Source organism: Borostomias antarcticus (genome assembly GCF_949987555.1).
Source record: "Borostomias antarcticus genome assembly, chromosome: 18".
NCBI classification, from domain to species: domain Eukaryota; kingdom Metazoa; phylum Chordata; class Actinopteri; order Stomiiformes; family Stomiidae; genus Borostomias; species Borostomias antarcticus.
In genome coordinates this window covers 18,959,500-18,976,042 of record NC_140251.1, presented here as the reverse complement: position 1 = coordinate 18,976,042, position 16,543 = coordinate 18,959,500, and the positions used below count along the sequence as shown (strand labels likewise).

Here is a 16,543-nt window from a genome sequence, read left to right as displayed (position 1 = left end):
AGGCGCGGGGCCGGGTGGGTGGGGAACACTCAACCCCATCTCCCCCGCTGCGTTGCCATGGAGACGGTTCGATTGATGGCGATAGAAGCGTATATGTTCAAACGAGAGATGGCTCTGGGGTGTTGTTAATGTTAATACACAAACGCCATGACTGTCGGTTTCTATTGCCTTTTAACGGGAACTAAGGCAGGGAAGCTGATCTCTCTTCTCTGCAAACACAAGGCCCACGGCACCGTCTCACCGCGGTCTCACTCAGTGAGGATTCACAGCTTCCACAACTGACTAATCCCCATCCACGTACACACCGCTGATCATCATAATGCCGCAAAATAAAACAATCATTGATTTTGACGAGATGGAAGAGCACTTGGGAGTCAGCGTGTAGTCTTTCAACGGTCCACGCCGCCGGCCTGGCGTGCCATCCTGACCACGTGAGCTCCCATCCTGCTCTCCACGGATTCCAATTACCACTCCGGATAATGAATCCAGCGGCCCGTTGTTAACTGGTTTCACTAATTGCTGAAAGTGGGTGAAAATATATGATGTTCTTATCACCAAGAGAAAGGCCAGGTTAGGGAGGGAGGGAGAGAGGGAGAGAAGAGGGAAGGAGGGAGGGAGGGAGAGAAGAGGGAGGGAGAGAGGAGGGAGAGAGGAGGGAGGGAGAGAAGAGGGAAGGAGGGAGGGAGGGAGGGAGGGAGGGAGGGAGAGAGGAGGGAGGGAGAGAGGAGGGAGAGAGGAGGGAGAGAGAGAGGAGGGAGAGAGGAGGGAGGGAGAGAGGAGGGAGGGAGGAGGGAGAGAGAGAGGAGGGAGAGAGGAGGGAGGGAGAGAGGAGGGAGGGAGGAGGGAGGGAGAGAGGAGGGAGGGAGGAGGGAGGGAGAGAGGAGGGAGGAAGAGAGGAGCTGGTCTCTAAAGGAGAGAGGAAGGTAGCTGTGATTCTCTGGCCATTCTCTTGGCAGACAAGCTACCTCTGAATGCAAAGCAATTAAGATAATGATTTGAATGACAAATACTAAAACCCACCTGGCTGGACTGGTGTATACACACAGCACACACACACACACACACACATACAGAGACACACACAGCACTGTCTTCTTCCTATCAACATGACAAACACAGGAAGGGCAGGGTGTGTCTATGTGGAGGGGGTTTGAGTAAGGCACCCACACACACATGCAGACACACACACACACACACACACACGCAGACACACACACACACACACACACACACACACACACACACACACACACACACACACACACACACACACACACACACACACACACACACACACACACACACACACACACAGCATCCTATTCTGTATTGTAGGAGGCAGAGTAGTGAGGGGCTTAAGGTCTGGTCCAGTGGTCCTGAGGTGGGGGTGTTCAGGCTCCACCCAGGGGAGGACAGGGTCCATGAACCCAATCCCTCTGATAGAGCTCTACGCTCTGCTCTGTCCCTCCGCTCCCTCCCCTGGGCTCTGCTCTGCTCTGGAGTCCCTCCCTCCCCTCCCCTGGGCTCTGCTCTGGAGTCCCTCCCCCCCCCTGGGCTCTGCTCTGGAGTCCCTCCCCCCCCTCCCCTGGGCTCTGCTCTGGAGTCCCTCCGCTCCCCTCCCCTGGGCTCTGCTCTGGAGTCCCTCCCCCCCCTCCCCTGGGCTCTGCTCTGGAGTCCCTCCCCCCCCTCCCCTGGGCTCTGCTCTGGAGTCCCTCCCCCCCCTCCCCTGGGCTCTGCTCTGGAGTCCCTCCCCTCCCCTGGGCTCTGCTCTGGAGTCCCTCCCCCCCCCTCCCCTGGGCGGAGCTCACAGAGCAGCTGGGATGTGAAGCCGTGCTGAGCCCCTTCTGCTACAGTACAGTACCATCACGGATGCTTAGACCGCAAAAAAAAACTGCAAATACAAAATACAGTGCAAACAAAACAGTGCAATATACAAAATACAATATACTGTTGAAAAAGGGGGTCGCAAATGCAATTTACGTACTACAGTATATACAGAATGGCGTGAGTATATGTACGGCGTGTGTGCAGAGTGTAGTGTGACAGATGAGCGGTGTTTTACGTATTCAGTGTGTGCAGTGTGTGTGTAATGTGTTTGTAATGTGTGTGCAGTGTGTGTGTGCAGTGTGTGTGTAGTGTGCAGTGTGTGTGTAATGTGTGTGTAATGTGTGTGTGTAATGTGTGTGTTCAGTGTGTGCAGTGTGTGTGTAATGTGTGTGTAATGTGTGTGTTCAGTGTGTGCAGTGTGTGTGTAATGTGTATGCACTGTGTGTGTAATGTGTGTGCAGTGTGTGTGTAATGTGTGTGTTCAGTTTGTGCAGTGTGTGTGTAATGTGTGTGTTCAGTGTGTGCAGTGTGTGTGTAATGTGTGTGTTCAGTGTGTGCAGTGTGTGTGTAATGTGTGTGTTCATCTCGTTTATGAGTCAGAGGAGTTGGGAGACTAACTCCGGCATGTGACCCTGCATCCTCCTACATTCTAATCATTCAAACTGGCTGCTAGGGATGTACCACTCCTAGGGATGTACCACTCCTAGGGATGTACCACTCCTAGGGATGTACCACTCATAGGGATGTACCACTCATAGGGATGTACCACTCCTAGGGATGTACCACTCCTAGGGATGTACCACTCATAGGGATGTACCACTCATAGGGATGTGTCACTCCTAGGGATGTACCACTCCTAGGGATGTACCACTCCTAGGGATGTACCACTCCTAGGGATGTACCACTCCTAGGGATGTACCACTCCTAGGGATGTGCTACTCCTAGGGATGTACCACTCCTAGGGATGTGCTACTCCTAGGGATGTGCTACTCCTAGGGATGTACCACTCCTAGGGATGTGCCACTCCTAGGGATGTACCACTCCTAGGGATGTGCTACTCCTAGGGTTGTACCACTCCTAGGGATGTGCTACTCCTAGGGATGTGCTACTCCTAGGGATGTACCACTCCTAGGGATGTGCTACTCCTAGGGATGTACCACTCCTAGGGATGTGCCGGGGATGACGGAGAGAACAGGGAGAGGGGAGGGGGAGAAGAGGGAGGGTGACGAGAGAAGAGCGTCTGACGATCGCTGCCGTCAAGGACGGGATCCCGATGAGACCCACGGCGCGCGGCGTTGACGCACGAGGGGTCCCCTGACTCCCTGGCGCCTGCTGAATACAGCGTCTACCCTAGCGGGCCCCTTCCCAGCCCAGCTGTGCAGAGCGAGCACACTCCAGATACCCCAGGGGGGGCAGTACGAGGAGCTGGGGGAGGTTTGCCAGAAGTGTGACAGCTGTTGACATTCATCCCACATCAACCAGGCAAACAGGGAGGAACACAGAGTGACTGAACATTGTGTTTTTTTACGACAATTTCAGGCTGGCATATCATAGGGCTCCTCTCTTCCCCCGAGGCCTATTCTATATGGTCCTCACAGAGAGGGTCCTCGCAAGGATGGGGACATTTTCATGTCTCCGTCTGTTGCCGGTCGTTACAGCGCAGCAGGAGATGGTTAGATCCAGAATACAAATATAACAGCTATAAACATGACGACTCTCCTCACAGTCTCGTCTTGTCAACACAGAAAACCGCCGGCTCCTTTCACATGAACTACTGCTACAGTGAGAGGTTCTCCATGCGTTCTACAGATCACAGCAGTGAGAGGTTCTCCATGCGTTCTACAGGTCACAGCAGTGAGAGGGTCTCCATGCGTTCTACAGGTCACAGCAGTGAGAGGTTCTCCATGCGTTCTACAGGTCACAGCAGTGAGAGGTTCTCCATGCGTTCTACAGGTCACAGCAGTGAGAGGTTCTCCATGCGTTCTACAGGTCACTGCAGTGAGAGGTTCTCCATGCGTTCTACAGGTCACTGCAGTGAGAGGTTCTCCATGCGTTCTACAGATCACAGACGTGAGAGGTTCTCCATGCGTTCTACAGGTCACAGCAGTGAGAGGTTCTCCATGCGTTCTACAGGTCACAGCAGTGAGAGGGTCTCCATGCGTTCTACAGGTCACAGTAGTGAGAGGTTCTCCATGCGTTCTACAGGTCACAGTAGTGAGAGGTTCTCCATGCGTTCTACAGGTCACTGGACGCTTGTTTAATCGATGCTTTCCTGGGGAGACACTGCAGACTGGGAGACGCTGAGCATTAATAATCCAGTGGGGATGAACCTGACACTGAGGATGAGGGGCAGGATGCTGAGAGGATGAGGGGCTGAGAGGATGAGGGGCCAGGACGCTGAGAGGATGAGGGGATGAGAGGATGAGAGGCCAGGACGCTGAGGGGATGAGAGGCTGAGAGGATGAGGGGCTGAGAGGATGAGGGGCTGAGAGGATGAGAGACCAGGACGCTGTGGGGATGAGAGGATGAGGGGCCAGGACACTGAGAGGCTGAGAGGCTGAGGGGCTGAGAGGATGAGGGACCAGGACGGTGAGAGGATGGGGGGCTGAGATGATGAGAGGCTGGGAGGATGAGAGGCTGGGAGGATGAGGGGCTGATAGGATGACGGTCTGAGAGGATGAGGGGCCAGGACGCTGAGGGGATGAGAGGATGAGGGGATGAGGTGCTGGACAGACATAACCCTGCTGCTATGTAGCCTGACGTCAGCAGTCAGTTCACAGTTCAGCCCTGTGGAGAGATGACTGACTGACTGACTGACTGACTGACTGACTGACTGACTGACTGACTGACTGACTGACTGACTGACTGGCTGACTGGATGACTGACTGACTGACTGACTGACTGACTGACTGACTGACTGACTGACTGACTGACTGACTGACTGACTGACTGACTGACTGACTGACTGACTGACTGACTGACTGACTGACTGGCTGACTGACTGACTGACTGACTGGCTGACTGACTGACTGACTGACTGACTGACTGACTGACTGACTGACTGACTGACTGACTGACTGACTGGCTGACTGGATGACTGACTGGCTGACTGACTGACTGACTGACTGACTGACTGACTGACTGGGTGACTGACTGACTGTGACTGACTGACTGACTGACTGACTGACTGACTGGCTGACTGACTGACTGGTTAAAGGATAGTGAAAAGCCTGTGTGTTTCTCAGGGATCAGCCTCCCTCTCTCTCTCTCTCTCTCCCTCTCTCTCTCTCTCTCTCTCCCTCTCCCTCTCTCTCTCTCCCTCTCTGCCGTTGTTTCTCGGTGACGTGACGGACATCAGGTGATCAGGGAGCACACAGGCTCTTTACAGAGACAAGACGGGACACACACACACACACACACGCACACACACACACACACACACACACACACACACACACACACACACACAAACAGCCCCGTCTATGGCAGGTCACTCACAGTCACACACACACACTCACTTAACATATCACATCCATCTGGAAGCTCAGAGAGGATTCAGCAGAGATCTTGATGACCAGACGTTTATCCAATCCTCTAAACTCTTTTCTCCTTTTCTTTTCCTCTTGAAAATCCTCCTGGTCTATATCACCCTCTCCATCCTCTGGTTTCTAAACACATTCCTCTCCCTTTCTCCCTCTACCCCCCCCCCCCCCCCATCTCTCTCTCTCTCTCTCTCTCTTTATCCCCCCCTCTGTCTTTCTTTCTCTCTCCCTCTCTCTCTCTCTCCCCCACCCCTCTCTCTCTTTATCCCTCTCCCCCCCTCTCTGTCTTTCTTTCTCTCTCCCTCTCCCTCTCTCTCTCTCTCTCTCTCTCTCACACACACTGAGTTCAAGTTTCAGGGTCAGGGATTCTGTGTGCTAGGGGGGAGTGACAGGCTATGTGTTTTGCTTCCCATCCCTAGCCCCCTCACCTTCCCCTCAAAACATCAGGAGCCCTAGATTTCCAGGATGATGTGATTTCCAGGATGATGTGATTTCCAGGATGATGTGATTTCCAGGATGATGTGATTTTCGGGATGATGTGATTTCCAGGATGATGTGATTTTCAGGATGATGTGATTTTCAGGATGATGTGATTTTCGGGATGATGTGATTTCCAGGATGATGTGATTTCCAGGATGTGATTTTCAGGATGATGTGATTTTCAGGATGATGTGATGGTGCACAATGACCTGCGGGGATCTCTCTGCTCTGCTATACACAGCTCAATTCAGTCCAGCTACACAGCCAACCAGCCAGCCAGCCAGCCAGCCAGTCAGCCAGCCAACCAGCCTTATTACCATCCAGCCAGCCAGCCTTATTACCATCCATCCAGCCAGCCAGCCAGCCAGCCAGCCAGCCTTATTACCATCCAGCCCCAAACACACCAACCACAACTGACCGACTGCTCCTGACCACTTATTACCTGGAGTCAGAAATAACCCCCCTGCCTCCCCCAAGTAATGACCTTGAAGAGCAGGGATGTGCACAAGCTAGATGCTAGGATTTACATTGATTTAACATAATGATGACCACCACACGACCAATGTCGGTCGAATTTGTTGTTGGTACAGAATGTTAAGCTACTGTATCAGTATACTTAAACTCGCGCGACAATAAAATAAAAAAAATAAAAAAATAAAAACTGTCAGCACCCCCCGTCGACAACTCGCGCGACAATCAAAATACAAATTATCTGTCAGCACCCCCCTCCTGTCAACATATCGCCACGCAAGGTGCCCTAATTTTTCACTGAGCACCTGCCCCCCAAAATGTCTGTGCACGCCCCTGTTGAAGAGTGTTTCTCAAACACCTCGGTCAACATTTTAAACGTATATAGATTCATTATATCAGCATTCATCAAGTTTTCACGGAGGGTGATGGTAATGAAATAGCCTGTAAGAATATAGCCTGTTATTGTTCCTGTCCCTGTCCCCCATGCTGTCCCCCTGCTCCTGTCCCTGTCCCCCATGCTGTCCCCCTGCTCCTGTCCCTGTCCCCCATGCTGTCCCCCTGCTCCTGTCCCTGTCCCCCATGCTGTCCCTCTGCTCCTGTCCCTGTCCCTCATGCTGTCCCCCTGCTCCTGTCCCTGTCCCCCTGCTCCTGTCCCTGTCCCCCTGCTCCTGTCCCTGTCCCTCTGCTCCTGCTCCTGTCCCTCATGCTGTCCCCCTGCTCCTGTCCTGGACCCTCGTCCCTCCCTGAGACCTTAAACCTGCACTTATTCCACTATATTCACACCTGCTTTCCACACACAGAAACAGTGACCGGCTCACATTGAAACTGAGAGGTGAACAAAATCAATGGCTTTTGATTAAATACAGTTGGCGACTACTTTCGATTGGCTTTAAAGTCAACATGACGGTCATGTCTGAACACCAGCGAGTCCCACGGCTCCTCGCCTCGGGCGCCAGATGACCAGGTGTCCTCGCTCAACCACCGGGGGCCCATTAGTGGGACTTCTGTCTCTTCATCGTCTTCATTCTGGACTTCAGAGAGACGAGGAGCAGCGATGAGGAGCAGCTCTGCTTCTGACACTCACTCCTCTTCAAGATCAGACTCTCTCACAAGGGGTCTGCTGGGACGACTATGAGCTGAGGAGAGAGCATTGGCTTCTGCCTCTTATCTATCCCTCCATCCCTCCCTCCCTCCCTCCCTCCTCTCACCCCCCCCCTCCTCCTCCCATCCCTCTCTTCTCCTCTCGCTCCCTCCTCCTCCTCCTCCTCCCATCCCTCTCTTCTCCTCTCGCTCCCTCCTCCTCCTCCTCCTCCCATCCCTCTCTTCTCCTCTCGCTCCCTCCTCCTCCTCCTCCCATCCCTCTCTTCTCCTCTCGCTCCCTCCTCCTCCTCCTCCTCCCATCCCTCTCTTCTCCTCTCGCTCCCTCCTCCTCCTCCTCCTCCCATCCCTCTCTTCTCCTCTTATCTACCCCTCCTTCCCTCCCTCCTCTCCCTCCCCCCTCCCTCCCTCCTCCCATCCCTCTCTTTTCCTCTCGCTCCCTCCTCCTCCTCCCATCCCTCTCTTCTCCTCTCGCTCCCTCCTCCTCCTCCTCCTCCTCCTCCTCCCATCCCTCTCTTCTCCTCCATTTCCCGTCTCACACCTTCAGTCAGAGTCACCTCACCTAATGGCCGCCCTGTGCTCAGCCCCCTCTGCTAACCAGGCAGATGAACCATGGACCCCCTGTGCTCAGCCCCCTCTGCTAACCAGGCAGATTAACCATGGACCCCCTGTGCTCAGCCCCCTCTGCTAACCAGGCAGATTAACCATGGACCCCCTGTGCTCAGCCCCCTCTGCTAACCAGGCAGATTAACCATGGACCCCCTGTGCTCAGCCCCCTCTGCTAACCAGGCAGATTAACCATGGACCCCCTGACAGCAGATAACAGCAGAGACTGGCAACTGCCTTTTCATCTTGGTATGTTTTACCAGACAGTTGTAGTACTGTACATGTGAATGTTCTTCATCTTGGCACAGTAGCCGTTCTGTCACGAGTAGAAGGAGCCAGGTCTGCACAGGCAGACAGGGCGTCCCAGGTAGGGGATTGTAGGAACGCCCTCACAGCAGGGACAGGGGGGAGACGCGCCATCGGGAACAATGAGAACAACGGAACAAGACAATCAAAGAGCTGTGTACAGAGGTGGATGGACAGATCGACAGATACAATCACCTGGCAGGAGCAGAGAAAAAGACAGAGAGAGAGAGAGGGGGGGGGGGGGGAGAGAGAGAGAGAGAGAGAGAGAGAGGGCTGAGATCCCCCCCCCCCCCCCACCCACAGTAACCAGATGTCAGCAGAACAAAGTCCCAGCCGGCTTTGATCCTGCCTTCTGGTCTGCATGACTGACCCTCTGTCTACCTGTCTGTCTATCTCTGTCTGTCTATCTCAATCTGCCTGTCTGCCTGTCTACCTGTCTGTCTATCTCTGTCTGTCTATCTCAATCTGCCTGTCTGTCTGTCTACCTGTCTGTCTATCTCTGTCTGTCTATCTCAATCTGCCTGTCTGCCTGTCTACCTGTCTGTCTATCTCTGTCTGTCTATCTCAATCTGCCTGTCTGCCTGTCTACCTGTCTGTCTATCTCTGTCTGCCTATCTACCTGTCTATCTCAATCTGCCTGTCTGCCTGTCTACCTGTCTGTCTATCTCTGTCTGCCTGTCTACCTGTCTATCTCTGTCTGCCTGTTTGTCTGTCTACCTGTCTGTCTATCTCTGTCTGTCTATCTCAATCTGCCTGTCTGCCTGTCTACCTGTCTGTCTATCTCAATCTGCCTGTCTGTCTGTCTACCTGTCTGTCTGTCTCTGTCTGTCTATCTCAATCTGCCTGTCTGCCTGTCTACCTGTCTGTCTATCTCAATCTGCCTGTCTGTCTGTCTGTCTACCTGTCTGTCTATCTCTGTCTGTCTATCTCAATCTGCCTGTCTGCCTGTCTACCTGTCTGTCTATCTCTGTCTGCCTATCTACCTGTCTATCTCAATCTGCCTGTCTGCCTGTCTACCTGTCTGTCTATCTCTGTCTGCCTGTCTACCTGTCTATCTCTGTCTGCCTGTTTGTCTGTCTATCTCTGTCTGTCTATTTCAGTCTGTCTGCCTGCCTGCCTGCCTGTCTGTCTGTCTGTCTGTCTGTCTGTCTGTCTGTCTGTCTGTCTGTCTGTCTGTCTGTCTGTCTATCTCAGTCTCTCTGCCTGTCTTCCTGTCCTTGGTAAAACAGGATATTATGATTCAGGACAGGGAGAGTGGATTTAACAAGGATATGTTTATGTCAACAATTAAAGCTGTTTATACCACACAATGCATGATGGCCCTGACAGTGCCGCTTAAGTGTATGCGTGTGTGCGTGTGTGTGCGTGTGTGTGCGCGCGTGTGTGTGTGTGCGCGCGTGTGTGTGTGTGTTTGAAGGGAGTGGTTAATGGGGCATTCTGTTAAAGCCGGAGACACCTCCGTCTCCTCTACTTCCTGTGAGCCTCGTTCAGAGACGCAGAATGAGATTAACATGTGACCTCAGAGTCTCCTCCTCCCTCTGCCTGCCTGTCTGTCTGCCTGCCTGTCTGTCTGTCTGTCTGTCTGTCTGCCTGTCTGTCTGTCTGTCTGTCTGTCTGTCTGTCTGCCTGTCTGCCTGTCTGTCTGTCTGCCTGTCTGTCTGCCTGTCTGTCAGCCTGTCTGTCTGTCTGTCTGTCTGTCTATCTGTCTGCCTGCCTGCCTGCCTGTCTGTCTGTCTGTCTGTCTGTCTGTCTGTCTGTCTGTCTGTCTGCCTGTCTGTCCCACGAAGCAGACTGGACAGACAGCAGACTCCATTCCCTCAGACTGAGGTTGGGAGGACTCTGGTTCTCTCTCTCTTCTGTCTCTCTCAGACGGGGTGTCTTCACATCAGACCGTGACAGATTGAACATTTTTCATCTGAAAACACAATCCGGGCGCAGGGCAGCTCTCCTTTCTCCACACCTCCGTCCCAAATCCCTCTCTTCTCTCCAGTCCCCTCGTTCTGTTCCTCTTCAGAACGAGGGGATGATGCATTACATCTTAAATGGTGTTGAGAGACTCGCGTTGAGGTATCTGATTAGCGGGTGAACATTTACTTGAGTTATTAACTATGGCAAATGTTAAACTTTAAAACGTAAATAAAACATGTAAATAATGTAATGTAATGTAATGCAATGTTTTAAAGTTAAAAATTTTAACTACACCAGAGGTAGCAGGTTACTACACCACAGGTAGCAGGTTTTACTACACCACAGGTATCAGGTTTTACTACACCACAGGTATCAGGTTACTACACCACAGGTATCAGGTTACTACACCACAGGTATCAGGTTACTACACCACAGGTATCAGGTTACTACACCACAGGTATCAGGTTACTACACCACAGGTATCAGGTTACTACACCACAGGTATCAGGTTACTACACTACAGGTAGCAGGTTACTAGACCACAGCAGAGGTAGCAGGTTATTACACCACAGCAGTAGAGGGAGTGTTCTGCGGAGTAATACTGCACACACACCCATGCCCACACACCAGACACACACACCCATGCCCACACACCAGACACACACACCCATGCCCACACACCAGACACACACACACTTACATATCGTTCGCAGAACTCGTCCACCTCCCTCTGCAGTTTGCTGTGGCAGTCGGGGTGGACGGCCAGCAGGTAGCAGACGAAGGCCAGCGTGTTGCTGCTGGTCTCGTAACCCGCCAGGAGGAAGATGAAGGCCTGTCCCACCACCTCGTCCTCCGTCATCCCCCTCTTCTGGCCGCCCTGGGGTCGCCCGGGAGACCCGTTCTCCTGGTGGGCGGGCGGCGCCGCCTCGTCGGCGCGGTTCACCACGTCAAAGTGTTCCAGCGACACGCGCTCTCTGCTGTTCCGCGCATCCAGCATCAGCTGGAGGAAGTCTCGCCTCCGCTACGCACGCGCGCACACACACACGCACACACACACGCACACATTATGTTTATACATTGTGTGTTATTATGTCCTTAATTATTTCTACCCACTACGTTCAATATTCTCATCTACACCAACTATATATTAGAAGTGAATGATAATAATAAAAATAAAAATAAAAATAAAAATAAAAATAAAAATAAAAATAAAAATAAAAATAAAAATAAAAATAAAAATAAAAATAAAAATAAAAATAAGAATAAGAATAAGAATAAGAATAAGAATAAGAATAAGAATAATATTTTATTTGTAACACTTTTCATTAAAAAAATCTCAAAGTGCTACAGGTTTAAAAGCATAGTATAACAAAACACAACTGAACAAAAAGCACAATAATTTGAACAGGCAAAAGGTCTGTCCTGGCCTGAATGGAGAGACTGCAGGTCAGCAGGACCCTACCTGGTCTGGAGGCAGCTGGTCTCTCTGTCTGATGATCTTCTGGATGCAGCTGGTGAAGAAGCCGTTCATCTCGTCTCTCGTCCTGTTGGGGAGGCGGTTGATCAGCGGGCCGATGAGGAAGGGAAAGGCAACTAGACAGGGCAGGGAGACGGAGTACCAGGTTAGTCCACCCTGTCTGATCTGCTACTGGGACACGCACACGCATTCTGGGTTTGATTGTCATAGAATTTACAACTGGCCTCAAGACCTTTCTATTCCAAACACCTTAAACCTTTGTCCTCTCTCTCCTTTTGTAATTCACCACCTCCCTCAACCGTTCACATAGACGGGATGACCTCCAGGAGGTCCACACACCTAGAAATCTGTCTACTCCAGAACAACCATCCTTTGTCCCTTTTTCTCCAAGAAATTGCCGCCTTTTCTCATGTCACATGTCTGTATTCTCGGCCACGCCTGCCATTTCATATGACGTGCAATGGGTTAGCCAATCACATCCTCAAAGCGCCCTACCTGTGTTTTGCTTGAATATAAGGCTGCGCATGACAAGCTTTGAATTCACTTCTTTGGATGAACCACTCATGTTGCGTTGTCCAGGAAGTCCTTGCGCTCGTATTGTTTCCTCAATAAACCAGACTTAACCTGTTTGAGCGAATCTTGGTAAATCCTTTTTGACTATATCAGTTAAAATCCATTACATGATGTACTGGTATTACAAAAGGGTTTGGCCGGTTCTGTCTCATCTGGTACTAGGAAACACACACACACTGTCTGGACAGGAAGCAAGTATGTTGCGATTAGACTGTTGATATTTGACAGCTGGTATTATGGAACCTGCACACCGCCCCAACCAACGCCAACTAGCTCCTAACACACAACATTCTGAAGTTGGCAGCTGTTATTCACCGACAAAAAATCCATCCAACCGACGCCAACAGTCACCAACGAACTGCACACCAATCCAACGTTAGTGTTGGTTAAAGTAGTGTGCAGGCACCTTAAGCTGCGCTCAATCGATAGGTTTGATCCTGAACGTTGTACTCACTGAAGATGAACATGATAGGTCTGAAGAATGAGAAGGAGAAGAACTTCTGTGCGTGGCGGACGAAGGGGTCGTCGGGGTCGTTCTGGGAGTCCACCTGGGTGCCGAACGCCACGCTGGCGATGACATCCATGGTGAAGCAGCCGAAACACCTGCGGGGCGCATAGAAACACTCAGCATGACCACGATCAGGCACCTGAGGGGATAGTTAATAGCACTATTAACCTATTGTATTTTAGATTGCTATTCTTGCACTTTGCCTTCAGCACTATGCTCTTAGTCACATGTTTTAGAAAGATGCACTTGTGAGTGCTGGCTAGTAAGTAGTAGTACATTGGCTTTTCCTACGTTCAATGCAATTTTTGTTAGTCGCTTTGGATAAAAGCGTGACTGTAATGTAATGTAATGTAATACTAGGTCATTATCTGAGTTAGTTAGAGTTACAGTAGTTATTAGTGAGTGAGTGAGTGAGTGACTGAGTGAGTGAGTGAGTGAGTGAGGGAGTGAGTGAGTGAGTGAGTGAGTGAGTGAGTGACCCACAGAAAGTGGGTGAGTGAGTGAGTGAGTGAGTGAGTAAGTGAGAAAGTGAGTGAGTGAGTGAGTGAGTGAGTGAGTGAGAAAGTGAGTGAGTGAGTGAGTGAGTGAGTGAGTGAGAAAGTGAGTGAGTGAGTGAGTGAGTGAGTGAGTGAGTGAGTGAGTGAGTGAGTGAGTGAGAGTGAGTGAGAAAGTGAGTGAGTGACCCACAGAAAGTGGGTGAGTGAGTGAGTGAGCGAGTGAGCGAGTGAGTGAGTAAGTGAGAAAGTGAGAGAGTGAGTGAGTGAGTGAGTGAGTGAGTGAGTGAGTGAGTGAGTGAGTGAGTGAGTGAGTGAGTGAGTGAGTGAGTGACCTGTGGATGTCGAAGCTCTCCCCTGACTCTGCGTAGGCATCCAGGTTTCTCAGCAGGGAGTCTGTGGCCATGTTGATGAGAGGAACCATCTGCATGGGGACACACACACCGTCCTCAGGCCTTCATTCACTTCATAACAAACAATGAACCCATTAACGTCACTCCATTGTTAGACTACTTTAGGCTTATACTGTATTTGTCACTCAAATCAAATCAAATCACAAACTTAAAAAAAAAAGAGCAGTGGGAGGGTGGGTATAAGTCCCACCCCTACATATTCCAGAGGGAAGCAAAAAAAAGTTTGTTCCCTGACCTCTCTCAACGAGACGATGGAGCAAGCTCCTGGAAAATGTTTGTCTATTGGCTAAGAACATTTACAGAGCAGTAAACATGGGCTAGATACGTCATAAGAGAGACATGACTAACAGGAGAGTGCACAAATAGTTCCAGAGGAGTTGCCTACATGGTAGGCCATTATGTGTTGGCTATCCCTGTAGAGTCTCTAACACATAGGCGTAGTTTTAGATATAGACGCTATGGACATGTCCATACCAAAGCCACGGAAACACAAATTGTCCCTACCAAAAATAATACAGAGTGAAAACTGTAGTTTTTAATTACCATTCACAACTTGTGAAAACAAAACGGTTGGGAATTAAGGCCAGGTTGACAGCTGCGTTCAGCAAGCTATCCAATCAACAACGTACAGGCTAGCCTACTCCCCCCCTCCCTCCCTCGCCTCTGTGACCCAGCCTGCCTGGCGAGCTCAGCAGCTCACAGCACATCGAGCATCGACGGCAACAGCGGGAATTTTGATTAGGCAGCAAGTAAGATTAAAGTTATTGAACAATAGGGAATAAAATATGTTTACCGACAATTCTTTTTCTGTACAGAGTTGTATCAATGATAATAGTTTAGTTTGTGTCCTACTGCCTATGTAAACTGTAATGTAAGTGCTAGCTGGTGGTGCAGGTGGTGTCCAAAAATGGACATTAGTATTTTTTGGGGTCAAAGCTGAAGAAAGGCAGGATCAGGAGAGGCAGGAGATGCATCAGGGTTACAGGTGAGATTATAGTCTGACTCAACAGATGTAGGTTTTGTGGATAAACCTTGTCATTCGTTGTCACATTGCCCAATCAGTGGCGACGGAAATTAATCTGATTCGGCCGCCACCCAGATTCAATCCAGACTATGTGAAACAACAAACACAACCCAGCGTGTCCCTACCAAAGCTCAAATCAAACCCACACCCCTGCTCTAACACTCTCATTTGGTAGCTAACTGTGTATGATGGAATAGGAGGCGTCGCCATCCTGATCACATGGTCTCACATTCTGCTCATATTCTGTTTCAATCCACAGATTAGTCTGGTCATCCTCCCATTCAAACTGATTTCCACCCTGCCAGATACTGATCGGGCCAACCACAACCATTTATCTAATACAGTATGGGGCGGGTTTGATATAATGACTGTACCCAATCACAACTGTTTATCTAATATGGGGCTGGTTTGATATAATGACTACCCACTTGATACAATGACCCACATTTCCTTGCTCTGATTGGTTGTAGGTCTATCCAATTGTGTCCATAGGCATGGATCTGTGCCCGTTGATAACGCCCCTTCGAAATGAACTGAGAGTTTTCATACCCTTTTGCATTCTAGTGAATTGGGTCTGGCGAAGCCTGGCTAGGCGAATGTTGCCGTTTCATCCGGTTGCATTAAGCAGGTGTGAGCGTCTCCTCCTCCCCAAGCTCCTCTCCTCCTCCCCAAGCTCCTCTCCTCCTCACCCACATGGTGGACCAACCAGGACGCAGACTGAGCGCAACCAATTAAAAGCCTGCTGGAGTCAGCAGCATTACTGAGGTTGTTACCAAGGGAACGGCAAACTGATGATGATGAATCAAAACAGATTTTGTTAATTCATTTCCTCATTAAGGACAAGCTCCTCCCAGCACCACGGACACAGTGGAACAGAGGAGGGAGGGAATGATGGAGAATTCTCTCTTTCTGTCTTTAGTTTCCAGAGAGAAGAGATTTGCATGTTTCTCGCTCTGCTGGCTGGAGAGTAGAGGGAGGGAGGGGGCAATCAAACTCTCCATCTCCTCTAACACACACACACACACACACACACACACACACACACACACACACACACACACACACACACACAGAGGCGAACGGTGTCTTTGCAGGAAGGACAGAACACTCCACAAAGTTGCTTCCACTCAAGCTCCCGGTGGAGTGGAGCAGAACGGACTAGGGGTGGGGGCAGGGGGGGATGGAGGAGGAGAGGGGGGCAATAGAGCGGGGTGGGGGCAGGGGGGGATGGAGGAGGAGAGGGGGGCGATAGAGCGGGGTGGGGGCAGGGGGGGATGGAGGAGGAGAGGGGGGCGATAGAGCGGGGTCGGGCATCAGAGCGACCCCTCAGCTCTGACCAGGGGTGCAGGACATGGGAGAGGAGGGTAGAACGGGGAGAGGGGGGGGTGCTGGACAAGGTCTCTACGTCTCCCTGTCCATCTCACTTGGCTATCTGCTCTTTGTCTTGACACGCTAGACCGCCCAGCAATCAATACAAGCTGGATCACATGAGGGATGAGGTCCTCACACCGGGGGAGAGGCCAGCAGCTAGACATACCGGGGCTGAGGCTGGAGCTGGGGATGAGGCTGGGACAGGGGCTGAGGCAGGGGCTGGGGGATGAGGCTGGGGATGGGGATGAGGCTGGGGCAGGGGCTGAGGCGGGGGCAGGGGCCTCCGTTCCCTACACGGGCTCCCTGTAGCGGCTCGCATCCAGTTTTAAACTCTGGCGCTAACCTACAGGGTAATGAAAGGAACAGCCCCCTCCTACCTCCAGGCCATGGTCAAACCCTACACCCCCTCCCGACCACTATGCTCTGATACCTCGGGGCGACTGGT

At 51.3% G+C, this 16,543-nt stretch overlaps 1 protein-coding gene across 8 annotated transcripts in view; it reads right to left on the bottom strand.

The window, feature by feature from the left end:
• tbxas1 (thromboxane A synthase 1 (platelet)) overlaps window positions 1-16,543 on the bottom strand; it is a gene marked incomplete at its 5' end in the record, with an annotated part of 95,312 nt that overhangs the window by 6,423 nt on the left and 72,346 nt on the right. For all 8 annotated transcript variants that reach the window (XM_084452673.1, XM_084452675.1, XM_084452677.1 and 5 more), the window contains 4 exons: window positions 10,939-11,259; window positions 11,701-11,831; window positions 12,743-12,891; window positions 13,626-13,714. In XM_084452673.1, the coding sequence (XP_084308799.1) occupies window positions 10,939-11,259; window positions 11,701-11,831; window positions 12,743-12,891; window positions 13,626-13,714 (690 nt within the window). The remainder of the gene's footprint in view (window positions 1-10,938; window positions 11,260-11,700; window positions 11,832-12,742; window positions 12,892-13,625; window positions 13,715-16,543) is intronic.